The sequence below is a fragment of the Tasmannia lanceolata genome, unplaced genomic scaffold (genome assembly GCF_043159265.1).
Source record: "Tasmannia lanceolata isolate RefF3 unplaced genomic scaffold, GAP_Taslan_0.1 ptg000048l, whole genome shotgun sequence".
Lineage (NCBI taxonomy): Eukaryota > Viridiplantae > Streptophyta > Magnoliopsida > Canellales > Winteraceae > Tasmannia > Tasmannia lanceolata.
Genome location: NW_027518725.1, coordinates 2233942 through 2250599, shown reverse-complemented (window position 1 = coordinate 2250599; position 16658 = coordinate 2233942). Strand labels below are relative to the sequence as shown.

Below are 16658 nucleotides of genomic sequence, written 5' to 3'. Positions count from 1 at the left end.
TCGTTTTCAAAGAGGGCTTCAATTACAGCAAATCTGAATCCCCTATGTTTGTTCTAGCAAGGAACGATCGAACCTCTTTTAGCATCTTTCAATCACTCCATGAACCCAAAGTTTGCTAAGAAGGATCTAAAAAATTTATACTATTTCTTTGCCATTGAAGCCACCTGTAACTCATGGATTTTTCTTATCTCAATACAAATGCGCCAAGGATCTCGTCGTCTCCAATTTTTTGTTTGATGACAGATCCACTCAGGATATGATCCACCAGATTTACAATCCATTTAAATCCTTAATAGGTCATATCGGACTCAGTGGTCTTCGGATCCTGCTTCATGAGTCTTGATCACATTCCATTTCAAGTCGAACTGTCCATCAGATTCGGATTTTATTTTTGTAAAATAGTATAACAATATCGGATTTAGGACTATCCCACGAGCTTTTGTTAGTTGTCTGGATCTGATTGGGAATAATTTCAGATCCTATGATCCGAGATATATCCATGGTTCCTGGTAACGTGTATCCGGTGTGTTTAAGTTTAGATTGGGATGATCCATCGGCCCTGTGGGTTAGCTTCGACAGATTTCGAAATGACCATATATTCTGTTCCGGTCCGCCATTTCTTGTTGTTCTTTATATCGTTGGTCCAGAATCTGACTTGGGTGTCGAAGTGGTCGTCCGGGGCTCACCCCGGACTTCCCTGCTCTTGATAGTTTTTACATTGCCAAAGTTGACATTGCCTCCAGGGTGTGACGCATTTGGCTTACAACCCAATATTTCATGCAAGAACGAAGCATATCATTCGTACTTCGATTTCTTATTTTTGACAAGATCTTATGAAACTTGTTTCAGAGATAAAACTGGCCCCCAAAACTCATTTCCATACGATGATCCTAACCCTCCAGACTGCACATTATGAAACCTCAATAGATCAGAGTGTTAGTATTACCCTATGGAAATGAGTTTTGGGTTTCAACCTATGTAGTTTGACCGACCTTCAATTTATGATAATCATATAATTTCCTTCTAATCACGGAAAGAAAATAGATTTCCTTACCAGAATACTTCTACCTTTAGCAATAGATTGTGTATTTTACATTACATACTTTGACCTATGTTACCTGGTTCATTGGTTTGCTCGGTTAGGATTCTTTTATTACTTTGATCTATGTTACTTCACTAATCTGGTATGCACTCGCACCAGTTTGCAATAGGACATAGGGCGAACTAGCAGGGTTGCAACTTGGGGCTTTTTTGGGAATTCAGGTTGAGCTTTTACCATAAAATCGGGTCGGGTCGGCTTAGGGTTGATTTCAATTCATAGTTTCAAAGGTTTGAAAAATTTTCAAGGAAAAATATAAAATTTGTCTTTGTTCATGCTAAAAAATTAGGGGTGCAACTTGGGTCGGGTTGAACCTGAATTTGGGTTGGGTTGGGAAAAATCAACCCGAATTGGAAATCGGGTTGGGGTGTCGGACAACCCGACCCGACCCGAAACCCGAATTGGAAATTGGGTTGGGTGGGGTTGGGGTGTCGGACAATCCGACCCGACCCGAAACCTGATTTCCAATTCCGATATGTGCTTAAAACCCGATTTCAACTGAACACATTTCCCATTGAAGCTAGAAATGTGCTTAAATTTCAACATAAATTTATCCTTCAGTTCAGTTACAGAGTTTTTATATGGTGGATGCCTGTGTGGGAATGTGAGCAAAAAAAAAAAAAGTGGGGCCTACAAAAAACATGTGCATAAATTGCAAATTGGGTTGGGTCGGGTTGGGTCTAGCCGGGTTAGAAATTGGGTCGGGTTGGCTAAATGGGTTCCTCGGGTTGGGTCGGGTTGGCCTCAACCCGACCCAACCCGACCCGAGTTGCACCCCTATAAAAATGCCAACCCGACCCAACCCGACCCGAGTTGCACCCCTATAAAAAATGTGGTCATTTGCTAGAAGATATGCCAAGGCGACAAAATTAGGACCATACAAGCATAGTAGGACTCAACCATGGGGTGGCCAATGATCTTCTAGTCATGTTCCCCTAAGGCCTAGTTTGTCAGCAGAAATTTTCTTGAAAAGTTTGGAAAGGAAAAATATTTCTAACATTTCTTACTTTCATTACTCACTAAAAAAGTTAAAATGAACCAACCCAAATCAATTTTCACTTAATGGGACCTTCAATTTAAGATAATATCCCTCTAATTTAATCATAATCATATGTTTTCCCTCTAAATTGTAGGAAGAAAGAAAAAATTCATGTTTTTTCTTGCAATCCAAACAGGCCTAAGTGATAATTGTTCATTAAAGCAACCAGAACACACATGACCAAGAAATATTAATGATCCCAATTTAAAGGGAAATGATATGATTATGGGTTAAATACTTAAATATGGGGTCCATGATTATCCTGATCTACTTGATTGGCCCAAGAGATGGGACCCACGCATGACAAAATAACTTTGGGCATACAAATATGGGGTCCATGATATCAAGCAAGAGATAAAAGAAATCAATTAACGAAGGTAAATGATATTAGCACAACAATGTTTTAATAATTGCACAAACTCAGCTTGTCTTTTCCATTTTAAATGGCCTGTGGCAGCCTTTTGAGAACTGTAGTGAGTTAGATAAATATATGGGTATGGTGAGAATAAGTTTATCTTATCATGGAAACTGTACAGAACAATAGCGGGGATAGCTCAGTTGGGAGAGCGTCAGACTGAAGATCTGAAGGTCGCGTGTTCGATCCACGCTCACCGCATTTTTCTTCTTATATTTTTCCTAAGGCCATGTTTGGATTGCTAGAAAAACATTTTTGGAGAGAAAAGTTTTCCAAGGAAACTATTTTCCTTTTCCACAATTTAGAAGGAAATGATATGGTTATCACTTATTTAGAGGGATATTGTCATCAATAAAACTCCAAACAACACTGGTTCAAGTTCCTTTTTCATGTGTAATCAAACAATGGAAAATCAAGAGATTCTAGAAATATTTTTCTTCTTATATTTTTCCTAAGGCCATGTTTGGATTGCTAGAAAAACATTTTTGGAGAGAAAAGTTTTCCAAGGAAACTATTTTCCTTTTCCACAATTTAGAAGGAAATGATATGGTTATCACTTATTTAGAGGGATATTGCCATCAATAAAACTCCAACAACACTGGTTCAAGTTCCTTTTTCATGTGTAATCAAACAATGGAAAATCAAGAGATTCTAGAAATTGAGTTCCATGCTTCTAAAGGCTTGAGTTGTGATGAAATCCCATGAAATAAAAGTCAAAACTAAATGATATGAAACTCACTTTCATGCATGTAATTACATAATTGAACATGGGATTTAACCTTGATTAGGGTTCTATCAACATACCTTTACCTAAAGTGTACACGAAGGCGCTGTTAAAGGTCGGGATGAAACTCATTCTTGATCTTTTATCTGCAAATCAAACTCTCCTAAACACAGTCTTATGTAACTAATGAAATTATGCATGAAATTAATGGTGTTAGTGACAAAATTGAAGATGAGAGTCAACCTTTGAGTGGGGTTGTATAGGGCTACACCTATCCAAAGAGCATGAACACACTTATAAAAGGATGTCCCATGACATGATGTGTGTTGGCTTGCAAATTCAATGATAGTGTTAAAATATAGAGGCAAGTGTTCTTTGGTGTGGAGTTAACCATCATTGAGTTGATATGGGAGGCAAAAAGCCTCCCATCAAGAAATTGCTACCCAAGTCAATATAAGTCTCCAATTCATTGCTTTGGGGTCATGATAAAAAGCACATGTGCCCTTTGTTAACTCACAAAGAGCCATAAACATGTATCCAAACTGCAAAGAGAAGATGAAAAAAAAATATAAAATGCATAGGCATTATGGAGCATCAATAATTGCTAGTGATTAAGTTTGAACTTTGAGTCCACCAAGTCCAATAGCTTCAAAAATATCAAACCTAATATTGGATTAACTTTAGATAACAAATCATATCAATAAGTGAGAATGCGGTAAGCAATCGATTAGAGGGCAAAGCAATTAAACTTAGCGCGCTGTTCCGATCTCCATTCACATATCATTGGGAGCGGATCGAAACAAACCAATAAATCAAATGAGTGGTCATATTTAAGTGAAGAAGATTCGACGACGAATCATGTCCATGCAATCCTTTTGTCCTTTCTAACCTCTGGATTATAATTAGGATTTCAACATATAACACTTTCAAATAGAAGACTGAAGAAAATGTGAAATATTTCTAAACCCCTTTAGTGACCTTCCAATTCTAATGGCAATTTTAACAGAGACTTCCTCTCTACTCCCATTGCAAGCGACTTGAAGTAGAGCCTTTGCCCTAATGGCGATGATTAGAAGTGTAAAAGATTGAGTTCATGGGTTCAATCATCACACTTATCTATCAAAATAAGAATGCGCAGCTGCTCTAATCTAAGGCACTTATTATGGGTTTCTCAAGAATGCCAAACTCTAAAACTAATAGTCCCCAAAACCCAAAGGTTCAAGATAAATTAAAGAAGGAAAGTGGTCCTTTGAACCCCATCGTCGGGAATAGAATACTTTTAATCACCGTGCAAGGGGATGATATTTTCTTCAATCTCGACGAAGTCGAGTTTTCAGAGCAAAACTGAAAAATACTCCTCCAGGGGCTGATCCTAGCAACCCAAAAGTTCTTAAAGAACTCGAAAGTCTAAAGACAATGTTTCATTCAATTATTCAACGTAGCCAATTACAACACTTTTATAACTTCTATTTGTAAGAAAAAGAAACCCTAAATGCTAACTTAAGATCTAAGCAATTAATTTCTTCTGTCCATCTAAAGTAACTTGAATAAAAGGAAAGAACTTGTCTAAGACAATCATAAATTAGAAATCCCGTAATAGACATATATCACGTCTGAAACTACACATAACTTCCTCAAATCATGTGATCTTGGGGTCATTAGATAGGTCAACGAAAAACCTTTCTAATGATACCAAGTCAAATGAACAAGATTTGATGCTTGAAATGTAGCCTAAAACTAAAATGAGGAAAATAAATTTTGAAGAATAGTTCCACACTTCGTAGTTAACGACGAACTACACATTCTTAATGGTTTTTGCCTGCATTAAAAACCCATATAGATTGGCACTGGAAATATTTTTTTTCCTAGCATGATTTAAAAAAAAACAAAAAAAACGGGGGAGAATATTCTTGAAAAGTTGTTCAATTAGGTCTACTCTAAAACCCACATGGATTAGCACATGAAGATGATCATTTTTTTAACTGTCATGCATTTTTAAAATTAAGGTGAGGATGAATATCCCTCCAAAGTATTTCAATTAGGACTAAACTCTAAAACCCACGGGATTATCACATGACTATGATTTTCCCCTAGCATGGATTTTTCAAAAGTCAAGGAGAATATGCCTGCAAAAGAGATGCAGAGCTTTGGAGGAGAAAGGGAAACAAGAGAAGAATGTATTAATAACATTGCCGTTTCCCAAGGGCACATGATCTTACAAGACAAAGGGGGCATGTGAAAGGGGAGAAGGCCTGTTCTTAGTGTCTTGAGTGCACAAAGCCCATGTGAAAAAGCCACTTTGTATTTCTTGTAAAGCCAACACGCCCGTTTGGAAGCAATCATGCGGTCTACATAAAATAATTTCCCTCCTCAAACCCTCTCCTCTTTTTATAATACCCAGACTTCAACGGTTTAAAAAATGGGCTTGGTTCCAAAAAAGTGCTTTATATTGAGAAAAATTACACAATAAAAAATAGTGGTACCATACCCAATGTAGGTATGGTAGCCCCACATGCAGGACTATTATACCCAACTTAAGTAACATACGTATTAGTAGTCCCCTGTGTGGGACTATTCATTCCCAACTTAAGTAACATAGGTATGGTAGTCCCCTATGTGGGGCTGTCATACCCGACTTGAGGAACGTAGTTAGGGACGTAGGGTAGCCCCTGCGTGGACTATCATACCCAACTTAAGGGACATAGGTATGGAAGTCCCCTATGTGGGAGTATAATACTGAACTTAAGGAACATATATAGGTATGGTAGTCAAAGATATGGTCATCGATTCGTTGGTTTGCTTGATTCTAATTTGAGTTCATAATTTATAAGTTTCACATGAACCCATTCATTAGGGGCATGCTTCTTGGGTTGAAAAACAATTTAATTGAACCACAAAATTGGTTGGAATCAAAATTTATCAAAGGGAAGTGATATATTCACCCCCTTTTCCTCACCAACTACCCACCTCTAGAAGTGATATATTCGCCACCTTTTCTTCACCGGGCCACCCCCTCTAGTGTATCAAACGTGGTCCCTTTTTTCATCGAATCACATTTTACTAACCGAGTTGATTCTTTTTTTACCTTGGCCGTGTCCTTTGACTCTCTCGAACTATGACTGCGTCAACTGTGTACTCAACCGTGTCAACCAAGTACTTGATCGTGTCGTGCCAGTCGATTGGGATTTTCTTCGGCCACGTTCAACACTGCATCCATGTTGTGGGAATTAGGGCAGACCACCAATTCAAGTAGTCTCCGATTTTGTAATTACAAAACATTAGCTGGGCAGAATGGGAAAACAAAACTCACAAATGCATTTTTGGCAATTAATCTAGCTCGGGAACTGGGAAAACCCGCTCGTGCACACAGTCCACCCACGCTCTTACAAGTTTTTCAAAGCTAAATCCCTCAAAACCAGCAGTTTTATCAAACCCACTCATTTTGCCCAAAACCAGTTTTTGAGTCCTCTCCAAAACCACGCCTCTTTTAAAAAACAGCTCTTTATAACTCTTCACTCTCTTGTATAAATAATAACTAAAGCCCTTTCATTCCTTTCAAACCCCAACCAGTGAAAGAAGGAGAGAGAGAGAGAGAGAGAGAGAGAGAGAGAGAGAGAGAGAGAGAGAGAGAGATGACGTCGGAAAAGTTGCCGGAGACGGTGATCGGCGGGAGCTATGTAGAGATGGAGACAGAAGGCAAGCCAAAGAGCACAAAAACTAAACTGTCTAAGTTCTTTTGGCATGGTGGTTCAGTCTATGATGCTTGGTTCAGTTGTGCTTCAAATCAGGTCTACTTTTTGCATTCTTAGACAGAAATCACTAATGGGTTCTCTTATTTTTTTTCTTTTGTGTTTTGGGTTTCCCTTCTCTTTGCATGGAAACAAAAAAATAAACTCATGGTAAAAAATTGGTTTGTTGGTTTTCAGGTTGCACAAGTTTTGCTCACCTTGCCATACTCATTTTCTCAGCTGGGGATGGTATCTGGAATTCTTTTCCAGCTTTTCTATGGCTTGTTGGGAAGTTGGACTGCTTATCTCATTAGTATCTTATATGTAGAATATAGAACAAGGAAAGAGAGGGAGAAAGTAGATTTCAGAAACCATGTTATCCAGGTTTGTAGTTAATCTACCTTTTATGACATTTCTTGTTTGTTATTCAATCATTTAGACTATTTGCTTGATTTTTGTTCATTTCTCTCTCTTTTGCATACCTTTAATGAGATTTGTAGCTTGTTATTCAATTATTTAGTCCATTTTCTTACTACTCTGTACATTTTTTCTCTCCTTTCAGATTAAGTGAACGATGTTATTCAGGTTTATAATCTACCTTTTATGGCATTTCTAGTTTGTTATCCAAACATTTAGACCAGTTTCCTTACTTCGGTTTTGTGCATTTTTCTCACTTTTCCATATTGAAGTGAACCATGTTATCCAGGTTTATAATAAATCTACCATTTATGACATTTCTAGTTTTTTATTCAATCATTTAGACCATTTCCTTAGGTTTTGCTCATTTTTCTCTCTTTTCCATATTAAAATGGTGTGAAGTTCTTGATGGGCTTCTTGAGAAGGCTTGTTATTCAACCATTTAGACCATTTACTTACTTGGGCTTTGTTCATTTTTCTTTCTTTTCCATATTAAAGTGGTTTGAAGTTCTTGATGGGCTTCTTGGGAAGCACTGGAGAAATGTGGGTTTGGCTTTCAACTGCACTTTTCTTCTGTTTGGATCTGTTATCCAACTCATTGCTTGTGCAAGGTAATCTCTTCTGTTATAGTTCTTAGTTCGATCAGTTTTTTTTCTCTCTCTTAAAAGTGGATCAGAGAGTGATTCTTATTCATTTGTTTATGTAATATTGCAGCAACATTTATTACATTAATGACAATCTAGACAAGAGAACTTGGACTTACATTTTTGGAGCTTGCTGTGCTACAACAGTCTTCATTCCTTCCTTCCACAACTACCGAATCTGGTCCTTCTTGGGTCTGATAATGACTACATATACAGCTTGGTATCTGACCATTGCATCTCTCTTACATGGACAGGTGAACAAATACATCACTTAAAAAAAGAATATACAGTCCTTTTTATTTATTTATTTTATTTGTTTATAAACTACAAGTACAGCTTGGTATCTGAGCATTTCATCTCTCATCTATCCTTTTTCATAATTTAATTTTGTAGTAGTAAATTTTAAATATTAAAAATGATATTTAACAGATATGTCACTTAAAAAATAAAAGAAAAAACCATGTTTTACTGTCATAATATTCAACAATTACGTCCCTAAAAAAGAAGAAAAACCCATGTTTTCTTTTCATAATTTGAATTTTGTAGTAAAAAATCTAAATATTAAAAATGAGATAAAAAAGAATACAGAAAAGCCCTTTTTTTAATGGTGACAAACCCATATTTTATTTTCTCAATATGAATTTTGTAGGAGAAAAATCTAAACATTAAAAATGATATTCAACAAAATATCACTAAAAAAAGAAAAAGAAAAAAGAAAAACCCTTGTTTTATTTTCATAATTTGAATTTTGTAGTAGCAAAAGCTAAATATATAAAGAAAAAAGTGTCAGATCATTCTCTAGTTCGCCGACCAAAAACACATGGGCCCCACACTTTTTGTGGCGATCTAAAGCATTCATTTGATAGGCCCCATCATAGATAGGGTGTCAAAAAAAAATCGGCTTCATATGATCATCTTAACCCTTCGATTTGGGGAGCTAAAAATGGACAAATTTGTGGCGGTTTATAGTCGTTCATTTTAAGCCCCACAAATCGTAGGGTTGGAATGATCCTATGGAGCTGGTTTTTTGTGGACACCGTCATCTCAGGGCCCATCAAATGAATGCTTTGCATCACTCAAATAAGGTGAGACCCATGTGTTTTTGGTCGCCGGACTAGAGTGATCACTAGTAGGAGACTAGAGACACTTTCCTCTCATATATATATATATATATATATATATATATATATATATATATATATATATATATATATATATATAATGACATTCAACAAAGTATCACCAAAAAATAGAGAAAAACTCTTGTTTTATTGTCATAATGTCAATTTTGGAGTAAAAAAATCTATATATTAAATATTAAATATGAAATTCCATTTTCTTTCTTCTGTAAATGCACAGGTGGAGGGAGTCAAGCATTCAGGTCCAGCACAGCTAGTTCTATACTTCACTGGAGCTACAAACATTCTCTACACCTTTGGCGGGCATGCTGTTACAGTGTAAGACAAGGATAGATGAGTGAGAGACATGCCTCTGATTCGTACTTTTCCAAAAATACCCCTACTTTGAAGTACAAATATTCGTTTTTGTTGGCTGGAAATGTCATTTCACTTTTTTTACCTCACAAAATAATGAAGACAACCCTTTTGTCGTATTAATAGTCGTATACAGTATAATTTTACAAACTTTTTGGTCTTCTTCATTTTAAAGTAAATTCCTTTTACGGATAATTCACTGAATTTTTACCTTACTTAGTTACTTGACAAAAATTACTTTGATTTTTTTTTTCCTGTCTATTTTACTACCCTTCATTAGGGTAAAATATTATTATGAACCCATCTCATGAAGGGTTCAAAATATTTGGACATTATGTGAGTGGGTCCAATTGGGATCGGATCCACCTATGTTTGGGTCATGATCCATTTGGATCCGCCTATATGGTTCGAAATATTTTGACGTTATGTGAGTGGGCCCATTTCGGATCGGATCCACTTCTGTTTGGGTCATGATCAATTTGGTTCCGCCTATGTTTGGGTCATGATCCGTTTGGATCCACCTATTTTTGAGTCATGATCCTTTTGGATCTGCCTATGTTTGGGCCCCTTATCGTTCAAATACTAGTTGGAGTGTGTTCTTAAGATCCTACTTTCATTGTTGTGTGTCAATCCATTTCTCTACACTATGTTGTAAGACAATCCTATTTTAATTGTCCCACCTATGTTGTAAACAATTAAAATTTTAGAAAAAGTTAGAATGTTCTCTACACTATTAGTGTGTCCATACTGTTTATTCAGTGGCTAATTTAGATTTCTAAAAATATAAATTAATACATATAAACAAGAAATAATTTACCCTACATACAAGTATCTAACCTTGAAAGTAGGATCCATTGGAAGGGTTGGTCAATTGACAGCCCTAGTTATAATCATAGTTTAAAATTTCGGAAGAAACATTTCGTTTAGGCTGAAATATTTCGATTTCAACCAGGGCCGAGACTAAATTCACAATGGGTTCGTTTTTTTTACCAAATTTTGTTTTCACGTCAATTTACAAGATTTCCACCAAAATTTTAGAGATTTCTACAAAAATTTTGAGAAATAACGAAACTGTTCACCAAAATTTACAAAATTTCCACAGAAACTGAAATATTTTGATTTCGTTGGTGGCCGAAACTGAAATTTAAAACCTTGCTAATAATTTTGCCTTTGATCCAATGGTGACAATTGATTTGATCAAGAAATAGATCAATGAAATCTAATCACCCTATCATGGTGAAACTAATGTGACTAGATCTCAATGGACCAAATCACCATTATTCCAAAATTTAAGGGTTTTATTTTTTGATAATTTTCTCCTTATTCTATGAATTATCTTGATTTTTATGTAATAAATTTTATATGGGATTGAATGCTTGCAGGGAAATCATGCATGCTATGTGGAAGCCTAAAAAATTCAAGGCCATATACCTACTAGCCACTCTATATGTGCTCACTCTTACTCTTCCTTCTGCAACATCTGTGTATTGGGCATTTGGAGACATGCTTCTAAGTCACTCCAACGCTTTTGCTCTTCTCCCCAAAACACCCTTCAGAGACATGGCAGTGGTTCTTATGCTCATCCATCAGGTAAGAAAAAAGGTGTGGAAATATCAATTTCCTCCCCTTTTTTTTTTAAAACAAACATTCTTTCTCTCTCTTATGACAATGACCCAACAACATAAAAGAAATGAATTGGGAAAAGCAACAGAGGTTTGAAGTTTTATTTATTACATCTACTGAATGAATGTGTGTTTTTGTTGTTGGGTTTCTTCCCTTTTTTTTGGTTTTTGTAAAAAGCATTCTCTGTTTCTCTTATGACAATGACCCAACGACACAAAAAGAAGAGAATAATATACTAACCAATGTTTCTTTAGTGGGCGCCCCATTTTAAACTTTGATTTGGTGGGCCCCCTATTTTACACCTCATGATATGTTGGGATGGGGCCCACCATCTCTAGCCAAAGCTATGGATTAGGGTGGGGATCTCTGGCCAGAGATCTTTGGATCTTCACTTATTACATCTAAATGTCTCCTTATGACAATGACCCAACAGCACAAAAGAATAGAAATGGGAAAAGAGAGAGGGATTTGAGAAGCTTTATGTATTACTACTACTTCTGAATCAATGTGTTTGTTTTTGTTGTTGTAGTTTATTACATTTGGGTTTGCCTGTACGCCACTGTATTTCGTGTGGGAAAAGACTATAGGGATGCATGAATGCAAGAGCATGTGTAAGCGTGCTTTGGCTAGACTCCCTGTGGTGATTCCCATTTGGTTTTTGGCCATCATTTTCCCTTTCTTTGGGCCTATCAATTCAGCCGTTGGGTCTCTCCTTGTTAGCTTCACTGTCTACATCATCCCTGCCCTGGCCCACATGCTCACATTCCGTTCTGCAACCGCTAGAGAGGTATTATTCTTTTTTGCTATCTAAAAAGAGGACCCCACAAACTCGTATTTGTCATCCCACCCTTGATATTTGATCCAACAACAGCACACTTTTTTAAGATGCTACCGTTGGATCAAATATCATGGGCAATATACCACAAATATGAGCTTGTTGGCGCATTCATCATATAATTTCCTGGATAAACTATATACTTAGTCTTAAATTTCATTACCCTTCAAAGGGTTTTGTTCCGGCTAGAATTCTGCTTTGTTTAGGCCATTTTGTCTTGTTTCAGTAGAAACATCCTATTTTTTGCGTTTGTTGCCGTTTTACCCTTATTTTTTTTAGTAATTTTGACCGTTTTATAATCGTTTGAAGGATAATTTTCCTCTCACACCATAAAAAAACCCTATATGAGCCCATCTAAACCTTATATAAACCCATATAAAACTTATTAATTTTCTTTCCGTCATTGATGTATTGCAATAAATTTAATGTTTTAAGTAATGAAAAGTGTTTGTTTGTTAATTTGGTTTATACTCTGGTTTCTTATATTTTTCAAGTAAGTTTTTTTGTTTTTTTTTTTTTTTTTGATTTTTTTTTAAAGTCTATTAAAACTATTTCTCCTGCCGTTACGTTTTTTCCTCGCTCCATTTCTTTCGATGTAAAATTTGTTTTATGCTGTAAAAATGAACATAAAGCAAATTTTACATCGAAAGAAATGGAGCCTAAACGAAATACAGAAACAGCCGAAACAACGAAACGTTCCATTCCACTTACCAAAACGAAACACAACTTGTAAGAGATCCCAAAAAAATCAGAGATTTATACAAAGTCAAGGTATTTTTTTTATTTTTTTTTGGTATCATCTAGATGATAATAAACAACCCAAAAAATCAGAGCTTTATACAAAGTTATGGTGTTTTTGGCATCAGCTAGATGATAAAAACAGAACATGTAAAAATCAGAGCTTTATTCAATAAGCTATGGTGTTTTTTTCTCTAAAAATAATTTGTACTTTTTGCAGACTGCTGTGGAGAGACCTCCATGGTTTGTTGGAAGATGGGCAGGGACCTATTTGATCAACATGTTTATTGTGGTCTGGGTTTTTATAGTTGGGTTTGGATTTGGAGGATGGGCAAGTATGACTAATTTTGTTCATCAGATTGACACCTTTGGATTATTCACCAAGTGCTACCAGTGTCCTCCTCCTCCTACAACTCCTCATCTTCTAAGCAACTTCACAGCTGCTCCTCTTTCATCTCCTCCTCCTTTCCAACACCACCACCACCATCTCCACAGCCCATGACAAGTCTTCGCTGTTGTTTTCATTCTCTCATAGTCTACTCATAGTCTAGATTCTAGAGTACTTCAAGAAAAAGAAGTACATGGAAAGACCCATCACTGTCTTTCTTCTTCTTCTTTGGTTAACACAGGCAATTGTTATGCTGAAACTTGTAAAAGGATTCTCTAAAACTTGTATGCTAAATTATTGATGCTAATGGCAAAAGTTGTCTCTCTCTCTCTCTCTCTCTCTAAATTATTGATGCTAATGGCAAAAGTTGGCTCTCTCTCTCTCTCTCTGTGTGTGTGTGTGTGTGTTTGGTGGCTTGTTTCCCAAAGGAAGTTGGGAAACGGATTTAAAAACTGAATTACATGTGAGTGGAGGCATGTAGAAGAAAAAGAGGGTGTGCGTGGTTTTTCTTAGGAAGTTCTCTTACCGAGAGAAGGCTTAAGAGATAAGTTGATCTCTTTTGAAAAGGGGTGGAGAAAAGCACAAGTGTTGTTCGGGTTGATCTCGTGGTAAGGAAGAAGCACCTTGGTTTTTTCGGTTATTTCTCTTGAGTTAAAAGAGAAGGAAAGAGATCAGAGATAAGTCTCATCTCTTGAAAAAGGTGTTGTCGAGAAGAAGCACACGGTTGTTTTGATTTTCTTCTTGCATAGAGAAGAAGGAAGAAGGTGTGAGTTCTTGATTTTCACTCTTGTGGTTTCCTTTTGTAGTGTAAAAGGGAGTTTTCTTTCTTGTATAAAGAAAAAGGTTTGAGAGAGAAGGATGTCTCCAAGGAAGAGCAAAGTGGGTTACGGGATTATGGGATGGTGTTAATCCCTTTTGTAATCTTGTTATCTTTTCTCTAATAGTTGAAGAAGTGATCTCACCCGTGGAGGTAGACCATTGCGTTGAATCACTTAAATTCGTGTGTTCTCTTTGTGGATTGTTTCTCTTGTGATCTTTATGGTTGCTTTTGTATTGCCTTTGATTGTGTTGTGTGGATCAGATTTCTTGTCCGACATCCTTGTTATCTTTTCTCTAATAGTGGAAGAAGTGATCTCACCCGTGGAGGTAGGCCATTGTATCGAACCAAGTAAATTCATGTGTTCTCTTTGTAGATTGTTTCTCTTGTGATCTTTGTGGTTGCTTTTGTATGGCCTTCGATTGTGTTGTTTGGATTGGATTTCTTGTCCGGCGGGGTTTTTTCCACACACACTCCTTCTCTATAATGGCAAAAGCTCTCTCTCTCTCTCTCTCTCTCTCTCTCTCTCCAGCTTTGATTCATCTTTGGCACTGTTATATTTTGGAACTACAACGATCCCTTGAAACTTGCAGAAAGGTCATCACAAAGTCCATTAAAAAAAGGGAAAACAAGCTGAGTTTGTGAAATTATCAAAACATGGTTGTACTTATATCATTTCCCTATATATATATTATATGTGTCGGCTATTGATATTCGCACTACCATGTTTTGATAAAGGGGTGAGCTTGTCTTTTCTTTTTTAATTGGTTGCTGAGGGCTTTTTGAGAATTATAATAGGCTTCGAAAAATGGTTAAATGATAAAAGGCAAGGTAAGTTCGACCCTTTATCAAATATCAAAACATGGTACTCTGAATATACAGTTTGGACTCTAAAACATGTTTGTGGCCACATTTTATGTAAGGTATTAGTAAGTATTAGCCATAAGATTGGTGTTGTCCACCATTTTAATTTTTAAAAAAAAGATAGGTGTTGTCCACCATCATTCTCCTACTCCTAGCCGCATGATACTTCCTTCACCCAACTCTTTGCCTTGTGTTGCCATGTTCCTTGTGCGCTAGGTTTTCTACTTGTTTATCTAGCGAGAAAATTTCTATTGGCCTCTTACTGCCACTGCCAAGTAGATGTCTAATGTTGCTAACCTGCTTGCATCTGTCATTGGTGGCGTTGTTGTTGTCACACTAAAGTCCATGCTGCCACAACGAATTCCACTGAAGAGATTGAAGAATAACGCTTCTTGTGTACTTGCATACTTTGGAACTTACATGTACTGTATATTTTGAACAACATTATTGCTCCCTTGTCTTGTATATATTTTAAAACAATGTTTCCTTAGCAGGTACTCTCTTATATCTTATATCACATAATTTTTGAATAAAGTATCGGGAATAAGAAAGTAAAAATTAACAACATTGGAACAATGTTGATTTTTGGTCTAAGCAATAGGATATAAGAGATTATAAATTTATAGAGCATTATTTATTAGAGAGTATATTTATTCACTTTTTGCCATGTTTATACAGTGAGCAATAGTTGATGATAAAGAACCCATCAAAAGGTTCTAAGCATCTTTTCTCTTTCTTTTTAACCATTTCATACCTGAGAAGTGAGAAGCATCCCAAGGCATAACAGACCCATCATCAAAAGGGCTTGTGTACAGTTCAATAGGGACGTAGAAATAGGGTGCCATGAGAAAAAGTAGGCTTGGGAATCTCACGCAAAAAAAGCCTGAAAGTGTAGAAATCCATCAAAACATTGATTGCCAAAAACCGTTCTCCAAAGAGCATGTAATGCCTAAAAGCAAGTCATCTTTTGTGTAAAAAGCATCTCAACTCTTGATGCATTGTCTCTGTCGCCATCATACATCATCCCCTCTCAAGTTTAAAGGGTTTTCTTTCTTTTTTGTTTTTTTCACAGTAGGATGTGAGGATACTTTTTCAGTGATGTTCCTCTGTGGAATCCTTTTCATGAAGACAAGGGTAAGAGAGTGTATATGTAATCTTCATTAATTCTAACATAATAAAGTTTACCTTCACTCCATTTTTGAGGATTCTTCTGGTAATTTTCATGTCTTTGTGAGAGGACAATGTATAATTTCAGATGAATCAATCTTGAAATTCATGGAAGAACAATAGGTACACTTGCCTGGATGATTAATAGGCCAACAGACAATCAGATTTTTTTTGATAAAAAATTTCACCATATGGTCATGTTTTATCCAAATTCAAAGAAACTCTGGTCGCCTTTTTTATGTATATACAAATAATTCAATATAACTTAGGAGAATAACAGTTGAATGACATGATCTTTTAATGCCTCTTTATCAGATGGCTTAGGAAAGAGTATAGTCGTCTTTGGAGATTCAGAAAATATTTCTCTGAAATAGAAGATATCGTTAGCAGGTTCAAAGAGTGTTCCTTTTTGCGAAACTGCAGATATAATTCAATTACAAATTTTGATGTAACTTTTTTTTTTTGAAAACTAAAAGCGAAAAAAGAACAATTTGCTGTAACTTGAAGAGAGTTTTCGTTTGGCAGGACATGTCCATATCAGAAAAAAAAAAGGAATTCTAGTTGTAAGATATCTAATGAAACCGTAGCTGAAACTAAGATGTCTTTCAGTTAGAAAGATACAAAATTTAATAAAACCGTAGCTGAAATTGAGATGTCATTCAATTAG

At 36.1% G+C, this 16658-nt stretch overlaps 1 protein-coding gene and 1 non-coding gene across 2 annotated transcripts; both read left to right on the top strand.

Annotated features, from left to right (window-relative positions):
* The first annotated feature begins 2681 nt into the window (after positions 1 to 2681).
* TRNAF-GAA (transfer RNA phenylalanine (anticodon GAA)) lies at positions 2682 to 2754 on the top strand. The gene has a single exon. It is a non-coding gene; the product is annotated as a tRNA-Phe (tRNA).
* A 4080-nt stretch (positions 2755 to 6834) lies between these two features.
* Positions 6835 to 13468, top strand: LOC143864394 (auxin transporter-like protein 3). The gene is made up of 8 exons (XM_077375323.1): positions 6835 to 7065; positions 7204 to 7389; positions 7921 to 8033; positions 8137 to 8320; positions 9426 to 9523; positions 10942 to 11149; positions 11712 to 11969; positions 12976 to 13468. The coding sequence occupies exons 1-8, from the start codon at positions 6910 to 6912 to the stop codon at positions 13255 to 13257; spliced, it is 1485 nt and encodes a 494-aa protein (XP_077231438.1). The 5' UTR covers positions 6835 to 6909; the 3' UTR covers positions 13258 to 13468.
* The last annotated feature ends 3190 nt before the right edge of the window (positions 13469 to 16658 follow it).